Consider the following 24,321-nt stretch of genomic DNA (forward strand, 5'->3'; position numbering starts at 1 on the left):
TAATTGATGAAATACCAAGAATTTGTGTAAAATTTTGAGAAATAGGTCATCTGCACACATAACTGTGGAGATGATTAGACTGTAAGAGTTAAGGTATGCTAGGTTGAAAGAAAAGGTGAAACACTCAGTGATCTTGTCCCCGCTCTCACCTGGGACATTTAATTTGCTGAGGTAGGAGAGACTTGATCCAGCCTCCCCTGATCAAGTGTCGTTCACTTTGGAGTGAGGCCGACTCCACCACTCCACGCCAAACTATTTTATGCTAGGCCACTCATGAAAGCCAACACAAGCCAGGAAAACAAATTGCCCTGCTGTAAATATACTATATGGCAATGAATGAACACTGCAGGTGCATGGTTTGGAAAAGTAGAACATCCAGTATTCAACAACTCAACAATATTTTAACCGAACCAAGCTACATCGGCCTTCCATATCTTTCATCAGCATTGCAATATAATTGTATCACATAGAAAATCATACTGTCCACCACAAAGAATGTAACAAAATGAATGTATAAATTTAATTTCAGCAAATTGTCAAGTGTAAATTTAACAAGAACATGATGTGCATTCATGTCAACTTAAATTAATATGCAACCAAAAATAACCTCACAGCTCAGTTGAGAAACTCTTCCCTTCCCAGTTCCCTCCTTCAGTTTCCTGCTGTATAGATAACCTGGGCCGGCCTGGTAGCCTGATAGCCTGGCCTGGTGTCTCAGCCAGCAGGGTGCCTGGCCAATCAGCAACGAGAGGGGATGACGTTGGGAATCACTGATCAATATGAATGGTTAGGCTGGACAAATAATTTCAAAGTTAATATAAGTTCTACGCCCCAATGCTAGGATTGGAAACGTTTCCCAATCGTGAGTGGCCAGACTCTATTCACAAATTGAAATGACGTAGTAAGGCTGGAAACCAGGCAGAATCAAACTGAGAGATTTACATGCTTACAGATTTCAATGTTAATTTGAGATCCTCGGCCTGATGGGGTTCTGGAAAAATGTGAAGTGTAGTATTCAGTTGCCTTGAATGCACGTTCATGTGTGCGACGGCTCTCTTCCATGGACTTGCACTGTATTATACAGCGCCACCTGTGGTGTAAAGTGGTATTACTTGAGACCCAGAGGTGCTAGCTGGTTTGCACACAGCATAGACATATTTGGCATTGCGCTGTTTCTTCACATTTTGTTACTATTTTTATATGTACTATTGTTTGGGTCTTTTTGAATTTAAGCAACAAAAAACAGCAACACCAAACTCCTTTAATGATGTGACAACAGTCTAAATGTTATGGACCCAGTTTTGCTACACAATATTATGCTAGAACTGAGGAAATCACAAGTTCAAGAAAAGTATTTTCCGGAATGAAACATTTGTGGATCTCCTACCTAATGAGGTTTTACCATTCAATGCCATTTAAAGCAACACCAAAGAACTTTTCCTCTGTCACACGCACCATTTATTTATCAAGCACCGGCTTTGCAAATAACAATGTCCACAGACAAGGTAGAACATGTTGCATGATTTTATGAAAGTATGATGTATTGCGACATCAGATGCAAGTCAAATTTTAGTTTCTTATGTCTCATTCCATCGAACTACAGATCCGCTACCCGATCCGGCAAACTTACATAGGGCGATTATAGTCGATAGAGGGCTGCGAAGCGAATGCACAAAGTGCCGTTCACCCTGTTATGAGTTGATGAACCACTGAAACGATTTTGGAAACATTATTTTAAGGTACAAAAAACTCTTTGGTGTTGCTTTAAAAGAAATGTAAAAAGCAAAGAAATTAGCATAGCTTTGTAATCCAGTATGAATCAAGTCTTGCGTAGGATTAGGTGGTGCTATCTTTTGAATATATGTTCATTATCAAGACACTTATTATACATACATACATTACAAGAACCAAATCTGTAAAATAAAACATTCTGTTAGTTGATTAATAGCCTATATATATATATTTTTCCCTCTTAGGTAAAGAGAAAAACATCAACAGCCAAGATGTCTGAGTAAGTACTCTCCCATGTTGCCTGTTGCTGGTGTTTTGTATTCCTATAGTCACTCAGTCTGTTTTAATCTGTGCATTTTGCATTTCCCCTTAGGAAAAAGATGACATCGAGTCGCAAGCATCATCTGAAGGTAAACCCGCTCTTTCAATGGGAATTGGATTCAAGACTCGCCCTTTCTGTCCAGTCATTTCATCACATTTGTGGAATTCTTCGTTGTGTCCATCAATCTCATTCATCGTCTTCCTTTTCTCAGAGCTTGATGCTTCAGATTGCTCAATCGCGGCTTGACCAAGAGGCAGCTGATGCAGCAGCAGCCAAGGAGGCCTACCTGAATGACAACTGCCCCCCCCTGGACCTCCCCAGCAGCATAGAGGACCTTCAGGTGGGCTGGCCAAGGATCCTGTACTAATGAAATAATTATGAAATAATAATAATTATTTAATGGCAATATTAGGAAACATTGTTTTTACTAATGCCTGAACGACATTGTGACCGATATAGTATACAAGCTGTTTGAACTTCAGTAAAGCAGCCGTATGTAGAACCACTGCTTAGTTACTTTAACATGATCCATGTTTTGTCACAAATACATTTTGCAACTTAAATGTAAGCAGCACATTTTAATCACAATGAAGTAACATAATGCAAAATGTTAGTGGTGTGAAAAGTTGAAATATTACCACTGTATTTACAAAATTAGTGCAAAAGACCAAATATGCTCACCAATTGTAACATGTGATTGGTAAGGAACTGTGTATCTATCTGTGATGTTTCTATATGTTTTTCAGAAACTGTGCAAAGAACTCCATCAGAAGATTGACAAAGTGGATGAGGAGAGATATGATGCAGATGCCAAGGTCACAAAGGGGACAAAGGAGGTAATATTACAGATGTGAAAGATGCATGTAAAAGAAAATGTGCTTGCCAGAGATTGGCAAAAAAATCAATGTTGTTGCCTCCATTAGGTTGAAGAGCTGAAGTTCAAGGTAACAGAGATGAAGGGCATGAAGAAGCCAGCTCTGAAGAAAGTACGTTTGTCTGCCGATCAGATGCTTCAGGCTCTGTTGGGCTCCAAGCACAAGGTTACCATGGACTTGAGGTCCAACCTGAAGCAGGTGAAGAAGGAGGTCAAGCAGGAGGTGAGTGTTCTGGGTTCATACAGCACACACACACACACACACACACACATACACACACACACACACACACACACACACACACACACACACACACACACACACACACACACACACACACACACACATATATTAATGATATGTGAAATGTATAGGCTGCAGCTGCTGGTGACTGGCGCCAGAACGTTGAGGACAAGAAGGACAGAAAGAAGATGTTTGAGGGCGCTGAGGCATAAATTTAAGAGGTGAGGTTTTATGAACTCCACGACATTAAGGTTGGAGTTGAAGGGCCCATGTCTATAATCTGCTGATGAATAATAATTCTAGACAAAAAAGGTTAGTTATCTCTTCTTTATACTTTCCTAGAGCGTGTCCCCAGAAGTTGATTTCCACCTCAAAAATATTGTAAACATGGACAGAACAAGATGGATTGAACAGGCAGGAAGAAGATGGATTGAGGCCATTTATACTTTTGCTTCATGTCTTTTTATGTTCCCTAAATCTTGATAGAAACAAATGCCTTTGTTTATCAAAATACAGTACTTGTTACAGTTACAGACTATGTTCATTAAACAATGTGTTTTAAAGTACCTACTGTTTTGGGTTTTTTATGCAGAATGTTTTTGCTGACACATATTTGGCATTCAGCTTCAAAGATGATTTATTCCACCCACAAGGTGGTGACAGAGCTCACCGTCTTACCCCCCCTCCCCCTCTCTTTCTCACACACATGCAGAGACACAAGCACGCATGCTGTAAACACATTCTTTTTCGTCACTCTCTCTCTCTCCCTGTCATGCTCTCTAGCAGTCTAACTAAGGGAGAAGTTTTGTTCGGATGTAGTTTAAATATTGCTTTATATTAATGAAATACATTGTATCAATCCCCTGCTTATTTACAATGTTTAAAAATTGTGGCATGTAGATTCTAATGTAAAAGCATGTGACTTGTTTTTGAGCAAACTTGGTCGTGAGGTTGTCTCCTAACAGAGCCAAAGAGGACCAGCAGTAGAAAAGCAAAGACATGGGGATGAGGTCAGAGAGGGAGCAAACATAGAACAGCAACCTGAAGAACCCACACCCCGGGGAACAGGTACACTACTAGACCTAACCACCACCATTATCACTCAGACCCATATAGCATACACACACACATACACACACACACACACACACACACACACACACACACACACACACACACACACACACACACACACACACACACACACACACACACACACACCCCACATTTTCCATATTCAACTTCTCAATATTTTCCCTTGGTGGCTATTGGCCAGTACTGGGATACTGCAAATGCTTCCTGATGCAGCAAAATCTAAATGTGTGTTGTTTCTAGTTGGAGCTGTCACATAAGCTAATTATAATCATACATATCTAAGCATATTGGTTCTCCCCATTGAACATCCATGTTTTCGTACTTGGTCCGCCCCTCATTGTAGCAGCATTGAGGTGATATAACTTCTGTAAGTGGGGGGCACATATCCTCACACATGATGTGATTTCTGCTGTGTTTCTCCCTTCCTTGGAAATCACATACAAAATACTTATGAAGACCTCCGGAAACAAACAGATCATGTTTTTTGTAGTTTTTTTTTTTTACTTTTAAAAAGTGGGTTTATTCTTGTGTACCACCATCAAAAGTGGTCATTGTTTTGTCCTTAAGCCTACTATGCATCTTTTTAATAATTGTTGTTAACCAGGCATCTGGAAATACTGGTATTCTGTCTATTTAAAGCAGAGCTGCTGTGAGTGGGTGCTGCCAGGAGTGGCATGACCATAAAGAGGAAAGGATCTTTTCTGGTGTCGGATGCTGCCAGCCTTATATACCAGATCTAAGGATTGCATCGATGCTAGTGGTTGCCCGCCTCTACCCTTGAACTCTCACACCACCCAGTGCTATTTGTCCACGTTTCTCGTCAGGTGAGAGATTTTTTTCCTTTGCTATCTTGCTGATTATTCTTCTATTTTCTCCTGTGCTGTGTATCTCAGTGTATTAATGTATAGGTCATGTTACAGGGTTCCAAAGGTTAAACTAATATGGGAAATAATGATATTAAAACATCATGAACACTTTCCTTTCATGAGCCTTCTTTTCCCTACTCTTAAGTCTTTCATTTACTGTCATATTTTTCTAATCTGTTTATTTTTTTATAGTAAGATCACACTTACAATTATTTGATTAGAATATGAGGAGAAAGACAATTCCTCTTGTAAATACACACAAATGACATGAATACGAAAATTACTTGCAAAATAGGCTGTAGATGGATGAAAACCTATGTTCGTAACTGACGAGATACAAAGAATAATAAAAGAAAGATCCTTTTAAAAAAGCAATACAAATACATATAACTATAAAAAAAATGATTAAAAGATGGTTGAGATGAGTCAGATCAGATTAATTAAAAGGTGTTAGAGAAACATTTAGAGACAGTGTCCACTTGAATTTCCCCTGGGGATCAATAAAGTATCTATCTATCTATCTATCTTACCTTGAGTGCTTAATTTTCTGTTACTTGAGACTCTGGGTCGGTCTCTTTTTGTAGCTTATCTAAAGATTGTTGCAGACGCCCAGGATCAAGTGTCTGTCATCTTTCAAGCAAAACACATTCCATGACAAACTGTCCTGTCCTGGACGTCTGCACTCTTAAAAGATAACACAAGCTAAGGGAAAACTTCAAAACCTAATTACCACTCTTAAAATATTTGTCAAAAGTGCAAAATCTATGTAATCAAACCAGTATATACCATATATTTTATACAACTTTGCCACTTTACTCTGACATATCTTTGGTCATTGTTTTTTGTTCACATACCAATAGTGTTAACTACAAATAGTAGTTCATTGCTCATTTCTGGATTTCAAGATTTATACATGACTTTCCAGTATGTTCTTATATGTATTTATAGTCAACACTAGTGAAGTATGTACGTTTCCTGCTGTTCCTTGTATCATACTACTATATAGAAACACAGAGATCCACATGTAAAATGTAATGTGATCCGTGACTATGCCTTAGAATCAAGCTTGAGAACCAGCTCACTTCTACAGACAACATGTTTAAAGCTGTATTAATCGATGTGCTACTGAGAATGGTTGACTACTAATAAAAGATTTGAAAATCAGCTTAACATTTAATGGACATAATTTAATGGCATTTGGGCAGGCACTTTAAAAAAAAAGTATTTTCCGGAATTAAACATTTGTGGATCTCCTCCCTGATGAGGTTTTGGAAAGATTTCAATTAATCAACTTCGCACAGCGACAGCGGCTCAAATGTCACGGGATCAGTTTTCGCTACATGATATTAGGCTGACAGGCTGAACCGATCACTTTCAGCGTCATTTCGGTTTGCTCTTGATGGTAATGCCCATATAAAAAGGCTCACGAGGGCCTTGCATACCGCAGCAAATATGACACAAGGCCAGTAGTCACAGCACACTACTAGACCAGTTGTCAATGCCATTTAAAAGAAATGTGAAAAAGCTGATTGAATCGACAAAGTTCTAAGTGCCATAGTTTTGTAATCCAGTATGAATCAAGTCTTGCAAAGGATTAGGTGGTGCTATCTTTTGAATATATGTTCATTATCAAGACACTTATTATACATACATACATTACAAGAACCAAATCTGTAAAATAAAACATTCTGTTACCTTAGTTGATTAATAGCCTATATATATTTGTTTTTCCCTCTTAGGTAAAGAGAAAAACATCAACAGCCAAGATGTCTGAGTAAGTACTCTCCCATGTTGCCTGTTGCTGGTGTTTTGTATTCCTATAGTCACTCAGTCTGTTTTAATCTGTGCATTTTGCATTTCCCCTTAGGAAAAAGATGACATCGAGTCGCAAGCATCATCTGAAGGTAAACCCGCTCTTTCAATGGGAATTGGATTCAAGACTCGCCCTTTCTGTCCAGTCATTTCATCACATTTGTGGAATTCTTCGTTGTGTCCATCAATCTCATTCATCGTCTTCCTTTTCTCAGAGCTTGATGCTTCAGATTGCTCAATCGCGGCTTGACCAAGAGGTAGCTGATGCAGCAGAGGCCAAGGAGGCCTACCTGAATGACAACTGCCCCCCCCTGGACCTCCCCAGCAGCATAGAGGACCTTCAGGTGGGCTGGCCAAGGATCCTGTACTAATGAAATAATTATGAAATAATAATAATTATTTAATGGCAATATTAGGAAACACTGTTTTTACTAATGCCTGAATGGCATTGTGACCAATATAGTATACAAGCTGTTTGAGGTTGTTAAGCCCTAACAAACTTCATGTAGAACCACTGCTTAGTTACTTTAACCATGATCCATGTTTTGTCACAAATACATTTTGCAACTTAAATGTAAGCAGCACATTTTAATCACAATGAAGTAACATAATGCAAAATGTTAGTTTTGTGAAAAGTTGAAATATTACCACTGTATTTACAAAATTAGTGCAAAAGACCAAATATGCTCACCAATTGTAACATGTGATTGGTAAGGAACTGTGTATCTATCTGTGATGTTTCTATATGTTTTTCAGAAACTGTGCAAAGAACTCCATCAGAAGATTGACAAAGTGGACGACGAGAGATATGATGCAGATGCCAAGGTCACAAAGGGGACAAAGGAGGTAATATTACAGATGTGAAAGATGCATGTAAAAGAAAATGTGCTTGCCAGAGATTGGAAAAAAAAAATGTTTTATTGTTTGTTGTTGCCTCCATTAGGTTGAAGAGCTGAAGTTCAAGGTAACAGAGATGAAGGGCATGAAGAAGCCAGCTCTGAAGAAAGTACGTTTGTCTGCCGATCAGATGCTTCAGGCTCTGCTGGGCTCCAAGCACAAGGTTACCATGGACTTGAGGTCCAACCTGAAGCAGGTGAAGAAGGAGGTCAAGCAGGAGGTGAGTGTTCTGGGTTCATACAGCACACACACACACACACACACACACACACACACACACACACACACACACACACACACACACACACACACACACACACATATATTAATGATATGTGAAATGTATAGAGTGCAGCTGCTGGTGATTGGCGCCAGAACGTTGAGGACAAGAAGGACAGAAAGAAGATGTTTGAGGGCGCTGAGGCGTAAATTTGGTAAGTAGACATTTACAAGTCCAGCCGTTCAGATTCAGGAGTAAAAGGTGCATGTAGACAGTTTTGTAGTGGAATGCAAGACTAGCATCTGTCTGTGTTTACTGTTCTGCAGCCTCAAGAAGTTGGTGACGTCCAGAACTGTGAGGTTCCAGGACGGAATGGACTGCAGAAGGAAGATGTGTTAGGACATTGAGGCTTTTCTTTTCCACCATTTTTTTTCCACCATTTTTTTTTTTTGTTTGTTTTGAGTTGAAACATGCATTTTGTTGTACAAATGTACATAGCAGATGTACCTCAGTTACAGCCAAGTCATTAAAAGATCACTTTTAAGATCACTTTCTCTTCTGGCTTTTCAATGAATGAATTCTGTAGATAGACATATTTCCTCCTCTATCAGCTTTAGGAAGTTATAGGCCTTTCCACCACAAGATGTCAACAGAGTTCAGACATTCTCTCTCTCTTTCTCTCTCTCTCTCTCTCTCTGACATGCATACACACACATACCAACATATACACACCCTTTTCCTCCTCCCCTTCTCGCTCTCTCATGTCCTCTTGGGGTCTTCGTTAAGGACAGTGAAATGTAAGCCCATCTTGTTCAGGTAATGAGAGACTGCTGAGTTCTTATTTAGTAATGCATATTTGCTGTGTCAGTGAAAGCGACGAAGAATGTTGACCTAGTCCCAGTTGCATTGTTCCAATGGTAAGTTCACATTCAAAACAGAAACAAAAAACAGACCATTTGCATGTAATACTAAAGAATGTTCAGAATTAGTTTAAAATTCAACTAAATACTCTTACACGTACACTTACCAAACTTTGCAGTAACATGCAAAACATTTGATCTATGTATTTATGTTTAATTAATCTATGTATGCAGTCATGCACAATTCATATCAAGTACTGTAAGTACTTGAAGTAAGTAAGTTTTTCCTCTGTAGAATCTCCCCACTTGGCAATCATATCTAAAAATGTTTGCATCTCCTAGGTGAAGCTGGGATCAGGCAAGCATGATCTTTTTATACTTGAAGCAGACCTGGATCATTCACTCAACTGGGTTCTGATAAAGATGCTAGGATCAATCTCCTTGAATCTAACAAAGATGGTGGCATCAATCAGCTGGGATCTGACAAAGATGGTACTGTAAGAAGAAGAGGAAGATGGCAGTCACAGCGCCCCCCCACCCACCCACCCGTCTGTCAACGTAATAAGTAAGGAAATCACTCATATGTGCATACATGTTAGTACTAACTTTGTTACTTGTTATTTACACTGTGTCCAGCAGAAAACTTTGCTTTGGGTGACATCCTACACCGCTCTCATGTTTACTTGACCATGTTGACCATTGACAAATATTTCATTATGTTTCATAGTAGACTTTGTTTTCATGTCATATATACAATATATATTATATACAATACATATCTATTTATTTGTATTTGCAAAATACTTTGAAATAGATTGACAGGAAGTTACCTTATTTTCCATGAGTCATGAAGTTTCTTTGCTGTGTCAAGTACTGTGGCTATATACTACATGGCCACATGCTGGAATATAGCAACTTATACCTAATACTAAATATTTTAGAATGCCCGAAATCACAGTTGATCTCAGGTTGATATTGTTTACCAAGGTGTTAACAAAGTGTGATCCTGTTTTGCAATTATGTAACAAGTCTTCCCTGAGCATGACATCGTCTGTCGTCTTCACATCTGGTTATGCAGAATTCTCCTGAGTCTATTTTAAGCAAAGAAAGTATTTCTGGAAAGCGGAGAAAGATTGTATTTATGGGGACCAGGCATGTCTAGCGTTACCATAAAGAGGGGAGGTTTTTACGTAGCGCCTGAGGATGTCCACCATATATACCAGATCTGATCATTACTTGCGTGCCACTCCTTCTCCGTCTTCTGTCCTCCACCTGTCGAGCCTTTCTATCGTCCACTTACTCATAGGTGAGGGTTAACACTTTGCTATGTTGTTTACCGCAGTACTGAGTGTTCTGAGTTGCTATTCATCTATGGTGCAGCTGTCTGTTCTCATAGAGTGTATGTGGTTTGGAATGCTGCCGCTCTTGTGATTTCTAAAGAGTAGAAACAATAAAATAATGTTATATGACTGAACAGAGTACATGTATTTAATGCTGTTTGAGGATGAAATGGATTAAGATGTTTTTGGTTTCGGAATACTATGTGACTCCAATGGCTGGTTGGTAATGTCTAAAATATCATAAATGAAAGGCATTATGACCAATCACTTAGACAATTATTTTTGCTCTGCTTTCCAGTTAAGCTATAAATAATAACTCAATTTGCATTCATTTACATTTAAATTGAGCAGGTTTATTGGCAATTTGGAGTACTTTCCAGAGGTTTTTTACTTTACATAGTCTTGCACTTTACTTTACAAAGTCTTGCAGGGCTATGTATCAGGATTGGTTTTTTTAATATATAAAATGCTGTGGCTTCAGGTCAGATCCTTCCCTGCCTTTGGAATTTCACTTGCTTGTGTTGTTTGATATATCAGGGGATGCTTCCCCCAAAGTACAGGGGCCAACCATCTGAAATAAATATAAATGCAGATCAGATTTTTTGGGCTTTGGGAAAAGTTTAGACCTGGATTTTTTAGATTGCCTGGCTGCTCCAAGACATCAAGTTGTGGGATTATGTCCCTGTTTGTTACCCTACACCCATGCAGCATCGTTTTCCCCCTTCAGTGGAAAGACTCCTAATGTTAGGAGTAGGTCGCTGTGCACGCTGAGGTGTCAATCAGATAGTTTCGGCCCATACTCAAAGGAACTCTAATTATGGCTCTGGCTTTTAAACTGCTCTTTTGCTTCATGGCTGTTGCAATTCATGAAAAAAGCTCAAAAGATAGTACAATACAACAGTACTTATCTCTCCTTCTAAGCATTCTTCTATGCATTAATTTACTATGCAGAAGCCAGCTTTCTTTGTGTAAAAGAGGAGCCATACTTGGTGAAGCTTAATGCGTACTAGTGTGTTGATTAGGGAAAACAACTGTAACCATGACTTAAATATAGTTGCTGTTTCTTTGTATTTCTCTTAAGGGAGTGACCAACCACAGACGCTAAGATGTCTGAGTAAGTATTTAGCTGTTCTTTATTTTAGAAAATCTGCTAAAAAATACTAAATACTTGTCATTCTCTAACAAAATGTTCTGCATTCTGTAATCACACAGGAAAAAGATGACATCAAGCCGCAGGCATCATCTGAAGGTAATATTGAAAGCACATTACCTGAGGACAAGTTTTATGCACCAATGTTTTGTACATAATTGCTGCGAAATTATGGAGAAACTTTCAGATATTCACTTTATGTTTGTATTATTGAGTCAGAATTATTGCAGGGTATGGTACACTATACCTGACTTACATGTCAGCTTGTAGCTTACAGGACTACGCCATAAGGCAAATAAACAAATAAACATTTGGTTGCTGTGTCTCTGTGGGGTAATCTGGATATGTATACCTGTCATTTTAGATCATACTTTTTGATGGATCAAGCTTTAGAAGACATACCTAACTATTTCACAAATAGGTCTTATAATAAGCTTTTATTTAACTTCAGTTAGAAACTCTCTGTGGTAAAAGTATTAATATGCTTTCTGAACCTGAGATGGGAGCTTTAAAAGTTATTTAATCATACTTTTCAAGAGGAGGCCCTACAGAAATGCCTCAGATTAATCAATCTGATTAATCAAATTGGTTTCCCCCACTTCTTTCTCAGAGCCTGATGCTTCAGATTGCCGCTCAGCGGCTGGAAGATGAGGCTGCTGACATTGCTGCTGCCAAGGAGCAGCACCTGAGTGACAGCTGCCCTCCCATCCCAGACTCCTGCTCTCTGGAGGACCTGCTGGTAAGCCAAGCAGGGACCACCTGTTCACGTATAGGAATAAGCTTTCTTGCTGCAAGTCCCAGGTGAAAGGAACTACAGCAGTGAGGGTTACTACCATAGGCTATTTATCTACAACAAGCCTTGTTTTGATTCTGATGTGGTTCATACCCTCATAATTAGTATGTTTGACATGACATAGCGTTCATCTACTATCACAGTAAATAACAGAGACACTTTGGGAATTCATTATGTTTCAAGTGAGCCGAGTTCTAATGAAGTAAAATGTAGCTGTAGGAAATGTGCATCCAGGAAGTTTGATGCTGGTTGAGTTCATGTACACGTTTGTTTTGTTTTCAGAAACTGTGCAGAGAGCTGCACCAGAAAATCGACAAGACTGATGATGAGAGGTACGATGCCGAGGCCAAAATCGCCAAGGGAGAGAAAGAGGTGATTGTCATTAACACACTTAGTTACCTATGGAGAGATCCGGTTCTCTGCAGATGGCAAAGATCTCAAGGACTTTTGTTTCTCATCGCAGATTGCCGAGCTCAAGTTCAGGGTAACAGAGATGAAGGGCATGAAGAAGCCAGCTCTGAAGAAAGTACGTATGTCTGCCGATCAGATGCTTCAGGCTCTGCTGGGCTCCAAGCACAAGGTTACCATGGACTTGAGGTCCAACCTGAAGCAGGTGAAGAAGGAGGCCAAGCAGGAGGTGAGTGTTCTGGGTTCATACAGCACACACACACACACACACACACACACACACACACATACATATCTGACTCTCATATCTTCCCAGACTGCAGATGTTGGTGACTGGCGTCAGAACATTGAGGACAAGGCTGGCATGGGTGGCAGGAAGAAGATGTTTGAGGGCGCTGAGGCATAAATATGAGAGGTGAGTTTTTGATTGAAAATTTAGAACATTCAAATAAGCAGTGAAACGTTACGTACATAGAAGCAGCTCCGTGGTGAAATGCAGCCAGCAAGTGCTGCCTCTTTCTCTGTTTGTTTGCTGTTCTGCAGCAAGGAGGAGGTGAGTAGACATTATTGACACTGAACCATATGAGTTGTCTTGAATGATTGTTAAGCCTTTTGAATGCCAAATGATATAGCGCTAAATAATAATCTACTCTCATATCTCTCCAGACTGCTGATGTTGGTGACGGATGTAAGAATATTGAGGACAAGGCTGGCACTGATGACAAGAAAAACAGATTGGGGGCGCTGAGGCCAACATTTGCCAGGACTTTCTTTTTACCCCGCAATGTTCAAGAGATCTCGGAACATGCTTCTTAGCATTTGGACTATGGGGTGTCAAGGATGATGTCATATCTATGTATCTATATAATTATTACCACTATACTGTTTGCCAGTGTATGTTTCTGACAGATTACAATCATTCAATAAAAGATTCAAGGGGATTATTTTTTCTTGTTCCTTATTTCTTGCATTGAAGTCTATTTGGCATAATTGATTGGAAATTCAATCTATTTTGAAAACTAGCTACCAGGGGGTAGATGATAGCCCTGATATTTGATTTCCCCAAAAAATCCTGAAATGGTGAGTTTCTTTACTTTTTTCTACTTTTTGTGGACAAAATTACAATATTTAATGACTCCAGTCTGAGTTCTCAGTGCCTCCCTTACTGTGCAATATATCCAATTTGCAGATGCTTTGCATGACCTTCTTGGATCTTATAAAAAAGAGGGGCAAAGTCTATGATGCAAGAAATGGAGAAGGTCTATGGAGGATCTACAGGTATGATATTAGACCCACTCACCATATTTCATGATGATATTCAGCTCAAATATTAAAATTTTAACTTGCCAAAACTTGACCAATAGCCATCAAGAGCACAGTTGGCACTGATAAAAGCTTTCTTTTATGATAACTGCTAAGGAAGCTTTTCCATAGAACTACAATTTGCATAATGTCCCTCATAATTATACCCCATAAAAATGAATTTGAAGATAACATTTGACCAGTTACATATAAAACCAACCCACAGGAAGAGATCAATTCCAGCATTATGTTGTTTTAATGGGAGTGATTTTAGAAGCTTATAGATGTGCTATTGCTTGCATTGACATTAGGTTCTGACTGAATACAAAACTTATCAAACAATACATTCTAAAGGACACTAAAATGTAGGCTACAGCGTAGTCCACAGTTGTGATTTCTCATTATGATGTTTAAAAATGAGAGAGGAACTGTAGTCTAAAAATTTAAGGCTACGATTTTGCATGTGTTCTTGAATGTTGCTATTGCATTGCTATTGCATTGCTCAAACATACCACCTAGCAGGACAGACACTGAGATGTATCAAGTTAAAGCCCCTGCTAAGAGTCAGCATTTCAGAAACTGGGGGCATCCATTTTAAGATCTAGAGCTAAATCCATTTAGTAAGTAGTAATTAAAAACAATTACTGTACATTAACAACAATACTAGCCTAATAATAATCTGTAATGATCTCAGGGAAGTTCCGTTGTGTGACTAAACAGATACAGTACATTTTGCTTCATCGTTAGTGTTTTTTTTTAAACTAGCCACTACAACCTGATCTTTCCTTCATCTAGAAGTGGCATGTTTGTTAAGCATTTCAGAAATGTATTTTGGTCCTAAGCCATGAAGATTTATGAGCTAGCTGCAGAACGTTGAACCCACGTGTGTTTCTTATTTCAGTTGTGTATAGTTGTGCACAAGATAAGATGTTAGATTCCATATGCCAATAGCTGCATCACTCTAAACAGGAGATTCTGGTGACTGCTCTCCAGTTGGTCAGGGCCAGTGCAAGAGAAAGATAGTCAGCCACCCTGCATTCATATTCAGTAAGACATTGTTGTATTTACTCTTAAAGGATGTTTTTTTCTAAAGTTTCTTACAGTCAGTGCTGCAGAAGCTACTTTGAAGGTTGCTGCAAATTGTAAGTGTTTGTAAGTGTTTAACACACAACGACTACACATAAGATACCCTGTAGGAAAGCATTTTATATTGTTATATATAAAGACTACAAGAAATAGTTCAACCTATTTATAAAAAATAATCCATTAGTCATGGAAATATACAAGGAATGACAACTTTTATACAGTTTTAATACAATATCAATCAGTCAGAGAACTGCCTTCCAGAAACTAGAATCAACGCATGATAACCATTATTACATTACTAATACAACAAGGTCTACTAAGCATCATTTATTCTTGGTAAATCCTTAATAACGTCACCTTCATAAAATAATGGCACAGGTCAGGTTTTTCAGAAAACACAAAAAGTTAACAAAAAATTGAATGATGGTTCAGGCAAAAAAAAATGACTTATGCCATTATTTTAGGAAGGTAACGATAAGCAACTAGCTGGTCTTGATCTAAGGTTACTGGTGTATGGATCAAATTAGAGAGTTTATGGACTCCTAACACACTGTCTGAATATGTGACTCATAGTGACAGAATAGTAACATAGGACAATGTATTAGAAGCTATAACTAGTTTCTATTTAGTTCACTGCTCCCCCAACACTGCTTAAAGTCCAGTGGACATACTGTATACATACAGATGTATAATCGTCTCATATTTACGGATAGGAAGATTGCCTTTCATATCAGTGTAAGACTATACTGTGCACTATAAGGCCAGTTCAGCTTAACTGGGTCATAATGATATTCATCACACTTTCCCTTTCTACAGTCAGAGCCTGCTGCTTGTGGATAGATTGATGGACAGACAAGCAAGCAAGCAGCCACACAAATACAGTACATAGATTTCCTATTCCATCAATGTTTGTTCACAGATATTTGTTCACAAAACCTTTTTTAAGCAACAGTTTGCTGTACTTTTCCAAGCAACTACTTGGGGCCCTATCATGACATTCTAAAGCGCAACGTCACTCGTCAAAAGTTCACATTGGGAGGGGTTTCGTTATTAAACGTGGAGCGCATGGCGCAACAAGGTGTTGCTAGGTTTTTTAATCAGTCATATGGGTGTGTTTGGGGCGTAACATCATTTAAACCAATGAGAATGACATCTGTCATTCCCTTTAACGGTGCAAAGCGCGATATGTCAAATAAATGCATCGGTATTTTGGCATTCAACGGTGCATTTGAAGGAGGCTGCTTGCAAGACCGTATGGAATAGTCATTCCTAAACCATGCTTTACTAAAACCTAGCATAGCCTTCACGCATTTGCACTCGTCTATTATTTGAACTTATTGGCAAAGTGAAACTAACTTCACCAAGGTGTCAGTCAACGACAAGACAGTTATATGCAGTTACTTTCACTATTAACTGACAATGGGTTACCATCGAAAACATAGGCTGGAAAAAGCAACACTTACCCTAATATTGAATAAAACTACTGAATACTGAATAAAACAACATTTATCCTGCAGAGGAGTTGCTTATATCTCGTGACAGTGCGTCTTTAGCTGTGCTCCATACGTGTCTCTCGCCTCTCCCCTAATCACTTTTAACCGTCATTACCAATTTGCAAATGATGGTGAATAACTGCTCATCATGAGATGTACAGTATTTCGTAATGTCTTTAATCTTATTATGTTTCCCATTGTAATCGTGCAATTTGTAATGTTTTGCATGGAAGTGTGCTGGTGTGCGTTCATGAATGATGGATGGTGCGTGCACCTGCCAATATGACTGTTGACAATGCGCTCTTAAAATAACATATAAACAACTCGCCATAGACTTCTGACCAGGTGTACAATAGCGATTTTTAGACAATGCGCCAGGCCCCTCCCTAGGTTGTTAATTGCCACACCCCTGGGCGCATTGTTTAAAAAATAAACGTGCAAAATACCGAATTAAACTTTGCGCGGGTGGAAAACAAGTTTTACGCCATGCGCCAGAGTGCAAAATACAGCCCTTGGTGTTGTTTGTTTGTTTGTTTGTTTTGATGGCATTTGGCCATGTGAAAGACGCTTGTTCATCTAAACTATGTAGTTATGTCTTCTTGTCTGTGTCTGACTGTGAACCCTACACACAAATGTAAGTAGAGCTGTCAGCGCATAATTTCACCAGCTATATTCCCAACAAACACCAGTTAGCATGCTGCAGAGCCTTCATCAGTGCCAATTTGCTGTTTTTGATGGATGCAAGGTTTCTGCATGCCTTTCAAGTAGTTGGCTGATTCACTTTAGATTGTAATCATTTATTGCTGCTAACATGCTGCTTACTAGAACAGGTTAAGCCAATGTTTTTACAATACAGACACACACACACGACACACACACACACAGTATATACTGTTTTTTTAAGTGAGCTGCTTAAATACATTCTCTAAAGCAGGAGTAAGGTATTGAGCTTTCTTATCATCAATCATTGGGATTATAGGGCTTCAGTTACCTGCGCAGACACATTTTATGAAATGTGAAAGTTTTCAACCAGGGGAGTCATCCTAACAAGAGATGCCTTGTTAAATCTCTGTAGCTCTCAGCGCCCAGATACTGTTTCATAGAGGGAGATATACTATCCCTATGGTCAGTAACAGGATACATGTGTAGACCCAGGGGGTTGAATGATTTTTCAACACTTTCTGGCAGCCCTGCAGTTCTTCACAGTGGAGTATGATTAGATGATTAACGTTAAATAATTCAGATTATAACAATACGTATGGATCAATCTGTATGGGTATAATGACAAGTTTACTGGACTGGTGTCTGCTTACAATAGTGAACACTACTGTAACAGAAATGGAGAAAGCAGTGAACCTATCCCATCGATTTGCCAAAAGTCTAGTTAGTATTTAGCTGTTGATTTGCTTCATGGTTTGTAGCTGTTTCCTCACATTTGACCTGCTTTCTGCCTGTCCTCTGTCTCTCTATTGCATTTCTAAAGCAAAATGAAAGAAACAAAAGTATCTACAGTTAGAAGATTCAATTTCTGTTAAATTGTTACTAATGTATCATGCATTAAGATGTAAGACTTACATCAGTCAGAGACGTAGTTACTTTTTTCTTGAGAGTGTCTAATATTTGCTTTGTGGTATAATTTTTGAACATGCTATGAAACAAATTGAAGGAGCTCTACCCCAGTTTAGTTAAATTACGATTTCCCTCTTAGCCAACTGAAATTACTCCAGAAAGAAGCAAGGTGTGTGTTGCTGGCTCTGCTCAGTTACTTGTGACTGTGAGCTTTTGAGAGACAAATATTATTACAATAGCTATTAGTACAACAGTAGTGTAAGTAGCAGTCAGTGTAAGTAGCAGTAGCAGTTGTAGTCGTATGTAGACCTCTACTTAAACATTAATCAGACCGTAGTAATAGAAGGTAGTACAACAAACAATATGATTTAAGATGGACAAAGTTCAAATAAAGTGATAAAAGTCATGCATTTCGACTAGAATATCCCTATTCTCATAGAAAAAAAACTTACCTCTCCCATCTGTTATTTCACCACAGGGGACATTAAGGCAAATTTAAAGTAAAAATACTGATAAACTAAAAGGCTGTTGCTGGTGAAGTAGAAGATCTCCTTAGAAAAACTGCAGACATGAAGCAATGCAATATTCCTTCATATATTTATATATAGTATATGTGTATAAACAAATAAAAATAAAATAAAGATGACAATGGACATACTTGCTAAACTATATTTCTACATTTGTTGAAACTCACTTTTAATTATAGCTATGTCTTGTTAGAATCCACCGAACATCTGCCCTTTAAGTGGATGTCAGCTTTTGCAAGTTGTCAGTGCCAATGATTTATGGAACGTCCCAATCATAATGTTTGTTTCAGCTTACATGAAGTTGTTCTAATATGACAGGCTTATGGAGATATTGGTTGTCTTCTTTGACTATATTAAGCATAGAGATATTTCTGGGGACTGGCATGGCCGCTGTCTTGGGATTCATTACCATAAAGAGGGAAGGATATTGAATGCCAGCCTTATATACTAGATCTCTGTATCGACAAGTGCCAGTAGCAGTCATCTGCCCTCGTCCTGTCAAGTGTAACCCAGGAGTTATAGCTTCTTCTTCTGAGGTGAGATGTCTGATCCTGTATTAGGTGTTACGGCTGGTTGATATATTTATTGCTTGTTTGTCTTGCTTGTCTTTTCCTGAAGATGGATAGAGGCTTATGTTTCAGGTTTTTGAGCTAATTGATTGTTTTGATTGTTGTGAACAGTTATACTGGAGCAAATATGCTTTATAACATTTGTTAAGGTAACAAAAGGGGACTCAGGCATGATTGTTTTCCTAATATGCATGATATTTAAAATGAACCATACAGTATATAACATGGTCATTTATTTGGCACCCATTCATTTGTTCCCTGTAGTATTATTGCTGGTTACTTTGCCTAGTTGGTTGTATATACTGTATGAAGCAACTTGGGATGTGATGAAAATACCTCTAGGTTAAAAAAGAATCAGAAATATATTTCAAAATATAATGTATGTGCATTTGTTTGTATGCATGTCCATGAGAAAAATATTCACTGGAAACTGTAATTTATCAACCAGAAGTGAATGGCTTCAGACTTGTATATTAATATTAATTTCCTGAACCTCGAGAGGAACAAATTGGTCTGGCTTAACAATAACTGATCATTGCTGAATATTTCTTGTGATGCAAGGATGTTCCCATATATTTAAGCAATTCAGTATCAGTAATTTTACAATGGTTTGTGGATGTAGTTCACCATACTCACTAAATCACTCATCTTAGTGTGGAAAGCCCTTTGAAATTAACTGATTTGTTGGAGAGTGCAGTAAAAAGTCATCAACACTAAGCCTAACTATATATTGAAAACACTGAATCTATAGAATATGTTGTATGTGTTCATTAATTAAGTAATTAACTATTGCATACATAGCACCTAGGGCGAATTCAGCTGAAGTGGAGCCAAAACTGTTAAGGGTATTAAAATGCTCCTGAAAAAGGCTCAGCTGTCTCCACGGCTACTCTTCTGTCCCTCACTTTCCACAGTCCCCCACTGTCCCTTATTTATTTTTGATATTTGAGCCAGTCGACTAGCTTCCTCCTTACCCAGTGTCTCATCCATCCAAAGAATGGTCTAGAAGTCAGCGACTGGATCATGTGTCCCCCTCGTCACTTTGTACAGATGATACCCGCTGTTGATCAAATGATTCCATTCCAAACTCCCTCACACCGACTTAAACAAGGTCGCCACAGTTAAATACAGTCTCAAGCACAAGCTAAAAACATGAGAGCCAGTAACATGTGTTAGCACCTAACTAGAGATTATCTGTTCCTGTGCAAAGCCAACATCCATTAACAAAGTTTTACAGCATGAGTAAGCGAATTGAAAGCTTAAGATACTGATCTAGAGATCTAACTGTCCCCTGCTATACTTGAAGGAGGTTCTTTTTTTCTGATGGAGACAGTTGCAAGATGCAAAATTAATTAAACCTTTATTTTGGTTCTTTCTATGCTTCACAGACTGTGACAAGACAGAACTGACAAAATGGCTGAGTAAGTATTGCCCATTGCACATAGTCCCTTAAGATAGTATGCCTTTCCCTGTTTGCTTTGGCAGTAAGACATATGTTTCTTAATCCCCAGTAAAAAGATGTCCTCAAGTCGCAGATATCATCTGAAGGTAATATGATCCCAGCACTGGCAACTGCAAATTGACTCAAGATACTTTTTAAGTCTCTTCTGAGTGTTTATCCTTTTCTTAATTTTCTTCAATATCTTCTTTGTCTTATTATTTCAATTCTCTATTTCTGTCATTCTCTCTCTCTCTCTCTCTCTCATTTCTATGTGCCATTGATTCTCTTACAGAGTTTGATGCTCCAGATTGCCCAGGACAGGCTCAAGCAGGAGAAACTGGACCTTGTGACTGAGAGGGAGAGGTACATGGACGAGCACTGCCCATCTCTAAGCTTGCCATATGGTGTGCAGGAACTCCAGGTAGGCCTACAAGCAGGGTGGAGTATTGACCTTACCTTCTAATTGACCTGTCGCTAAGCGCCACCCTTAGAACGCTGATGAGCCAATGACAGTCCAGCCTCAACGGGACTCGGACATCAGCTCGGACAACTCCATAGGAAACAACAGGGAGTAGGCATAAAATGACAAATTAATGGTTATTTATGGAGTTTATTAACTCAAAAAACCCCGACAGATAACCATGGTCAAACGTTTTGCACGGGGGACGTGTAATACTGATACCCCGAGAGGCTAGAAAACGGGGTATATTTTCATCAACAGTAGCCTAAAGGACGTCTCTCGCGTTTGCAACAGCTCGACGTAATGTAGGCTACTAAGCCAACAACGTGGGCACAGGTTCCCTGTTAAATCCCTAAATAAAAATGCTCATTAACCAACTACTATATTCTTACTACATCAAATATTAACGTAACCTAACATATCTTAGTATCAATCTTCCACTAGCTAGCTAGCTAGCATTAACGTCAGTGGTTTTTGCAGTGATTTGCACGGCTACTCGCCACAACTGCTTGTCACCTTGTATGTATTCTAAAGTTTTGAATACACCCCTCCATAGCATAATTACGTCCCTTTTGATAGCTTCTGGAGGAAAGTAAATCCTTTTATCGATCAAAACGTCCTCAAAGCCTGCTTTCATATACTGTCAGCTGCCATTGTCCACAATGCATTTCTAATCAAGTCTGGTTTGTTTGTCCGAGTTTTCACACGGTAACAATGGGGGTCGGGGCTTAGCGACAGGTCAAATGTTTTTATTTACATATTGCAAGAAGGCTATCAACTTTATTTTTCCAAACCAAAACTTGAAATATAATAGGATGAAATAGACTCTTCAAAAGCTGATGTAACATATGTCATGGAATTCAGTTGTATAAAATCAATCTTCAATGACTTCCAAGTGAGAAGTTTTGATTCAGTTATATCCTTTGATGTATAACCCAACTGAAAGGTAGTTTTCAGTCTGCGCATGGGAAGCAACATAAAGATATACAGCCTAAACAAAACATGCGTTTCACCACCAAAATATCTTACAGATTTGCTTTTTGCTTTTTTGCTTTTTGCTTAAATTGAGTTATTAGTGCTACCCAACCTAATGGGGGTGGGTAGCTGAACTCTTGACCCTAATGTTTTTCTTGCCATTACTTCATGTGCTACGGCTATGTTTGGTTAAGGCTATGTACCCATTCAATACAATTTAAGAAATGGTAGGCTTTGTTGTTTAAGAAATGGTAGGTTTTGTTGTTCATGTTTGTTAGTTCATGTAGGCTAATGAACAAAATCAATAGCTAGCAAACCAATTGAGCAACCAACCACACTGGTAGAGGGAGACAGTGTTCAATGACCGTCCCCCATCCTTTAACTATGGTCAATGACCGTCCCCCATCCTTTAACTATATGGTCAATGACCGTCCCCCATCCTTTAACTATGGTCAATGACCATTTCCCTACGTCTCCCCATCCTTTAACTATGTTTTTTTTTTATTTATTTTTTTAAGTATATTTTTTGGGCTTTTATGCCTTTAATTGACAGGATAGTGAAGAATGGCAGGAAGTGAGTGGGAGAGAGAGTCGGGGTGGGATTCGGAAAGGACCACGGGGCGGGAATCGAACCCGGGTCGCCGGCGTACGGTGCAGGTGCTCCAGCCAGTTGTGCCGCAGCTGGGGCCAACTATGGGCAATGTTAAACAGCTGGCTGGAAATGCACACTATCTTGTTTGCCCAGTGTTGACATTCCAAAGAAAAATCCAGGCAACAATTTATTAAGGACGGTTCCACTATTAAATCAGTTAGGCTAATGAGTTTAAGCTAATCAGTTAGGCTAATGAGTTTCCTCAGATATGGTGGCCATATATGCTACATATAACTTAGAGACATCAGTAGTGTGTTCGATGGGGAAAATGCTGATATTTGTGAGGCTAATAGTTTCCCTTTCATTTCCATCTTATTATTATTTTTCTGTACAAAATCTGTTGACAGGCATGATTCATGAGGCTGTCATGAGTGTTGCACTAGCATTTCTAAGCTAAACAATTGTTTCATATTTCACTGCCATAGGATTTATGCAAGAAGCTTCATCAGACCATTGACAGGATTGACGAGGAGAGATATGACCTGCAATCTAAGTTGACCAAGGGAACCACAGAGGTATTTATTTTATTCAATTCATGATCAATAATCATAAAATGTGTTAGCAGGTTACCAAATGTATGATATCAATACTACTGTTAACAGGTTGAAGACCTGAGGATCAAGGTAATAGAATTGAAAGGTATGAAGAAGCCAGCTTTGAAGAAAGTACGTATGTCTGCCGATCAGATGCTTCAGGCTCTGCTGGGCTCCAAGCACAAGGTGAACTTGGATCTGAGAGCCAACCTGAAGCAGGTGAAGAAGGAGGTCAAGGTGGAGGTGAGTGTTCGGGGTTCATACAGCACACACACACACACACACACACACACACACACACACACACACACACACACACACACACACACACAAATTAATAATTTGTGAAATTTATAGGCTGCAGATCAAGTTGGTGACTGGCGTCAGAACATTGAGGACAAGGCTGGCATGGGTGGCAGGAAGAAGATGTTTGAGGGCGCTGAGGCATAAATTTGAGAGGTGAGTTTTTGATTGAAAAATTAGAACATTCAAATAAACAGTGAAAAGTACATAGACGCAGTTTTGTGGTGAAATGCAGCCAGCATTATTTCCTGCATTGAAGTCTATTTGGCATAATTGATTGAAAATCAAATCTATTTTGAAAACTTTAGCTACCAGAGGGTAGATGATAGCCCTGATATGTGATTACAAAGATAAAGGAAGAGGTGTATACAAAACAGAAACTGAACCAGGGAGGAGTTTTTAAAGTCCTTTGATGGCACCAAATAATATCTGACTCTCATATCTTCCCAGACTGCAGATGTTGGCGACTGGCGTAAGAATGTTGAGGACAAGGCTGGCATGGGTGGCAGGAAGAAGATGTTTGAGGGCATTGAGACATACATTTCCTGGACTTTTTTCCCTTCAGAGGTGTCTTGAAAGAACATGTATTGTACACACAGTCTTAGTCGTCGGAGTTTGTCTCATCACAAACTGTAGTTGGAGGTTATGAACTGCTTCAACTTTCATTGTCCTCACTGCATTAATGACCATAACACATTCATAGCTTATCATGATCTTATAATAAAAAGTCTTATAAAGTTAATTAAGTTATCTCCGTAATATTGTTTTCATGTTGTTGTTGTTTTTTTTCTAATTCACT

General features: G+C 38.8%; 3 protein-coding genes across 3 annotated transcripts; all 3 read left to right on the forward strand.

Moving 5' to 3' along the window:
• Positions 1-1,980: 1,980 nt before the first annotated feature.
• On the forward strand, positions 1,981-3,602 carry LOC143106950 (troponin I, fast skeletal muscle-like). The gene is made up of 7 exons (XM_076271452.1): positions 1,981-2,011; positions 2,105-2,141; positions 2,265-2,393; positions 2,800-2,889; positions 2,977-3,150; positions 3,303-3,392; positions 3,514-3,602. Exons 1-6 carry the CDS (start codon positions 2,004-2,006, stop codon positions 3,381-3,383), a joined length of 519 nt encoding a protein of 172 aa, XP_076127567.1. The 5' UTR covers positions 1,981-2,003; the 3' UTR covers positions 3,384-3,392; positions 3,514-3,602.
• Positions 3,603-5,003: 1,401 nt separating this feature from the next.
• LOC143138776 (troponin I, cardiac muscle-like) lies at positions 5,004-13,543 on the forward strand. Its single transcript, XM_076299160.1, has 14 exons — positions 5,004-5,090; positions 6,872-6,906; positions 7,000-7,036; positions 7,160-7,288; positions 7,701-7,790; positions 7,888-8,061; positions 8,190-8,267; positions 8,388-8,455; positions 11,465-11,510; positions 12,022-12,150; positions 12,487-12,576; positions 12,668-12,841; positions 12,929-13,027; positions 13,279-13,543. Exons 2-13 carry the CDS (start codon positions 6,899-6,901, stop codon positions 13,016-13,018), a joined length of 1,113 nt encoding a protein of 370 aa, XP_076155275.1. The 5' UTR covers positions 5,004-5,090; positions 6,872-6,898; the 3' UTR covers positions 13,019-13,027; positions 13,279-13,543.
• A 5,500-nt stretch (positions 13,544-19,043) lies between these two features.
• LOC143106997 (troponin I, fast skeletal muscle-like) lies at positions 19,044-24,272 on the forward strand. The gene is made up of 8 exons (XM_076271456.1): positions 19,044-19,125; positions 20,547-20,579; positions 20,670-20,706; positions 20,892-21,020; positions 23,112-23,201; positions 23,289-23,462; positions 23,577-23,678; positions 23,973-24,272. The coding sequence occupies exons 2-7, from the start codon at positions 20,572-20,574 to the stop codon at positions 23,667-23,669; spliced, it is 531 nt and encodes a 176-aa protein (XP_076127571.1). The 5' UTR covers positions 19,044-19,125; positions 20,547-20,571; the 3' UTR covers positions 23,670-23,678; positions 23,973-24,272.
• Positions 24,273-24,321: the final 49 nt, after the last annotated feature.

The sequence above is a fragment of the Alosa pseudoharengus genome, unplaced genomic scaffold (assembly GCF_046254945.1).
Source record: "Alosa pseudoharengus isolate Yale_2024_CS ecotype anadromous, Long Island Sound unplaced genomic scaffold, YU_APseudo_1.1 YU_APseudo_1.1_scf_10, whole genome shotgun sequence".
Classification (NCBI taxonomy): Eukaryota; Metazoa; Chordata; class Actinopteri; order Clupeiformes; family Clupeidae; genus Alosa; species Alosa pseudoharengus.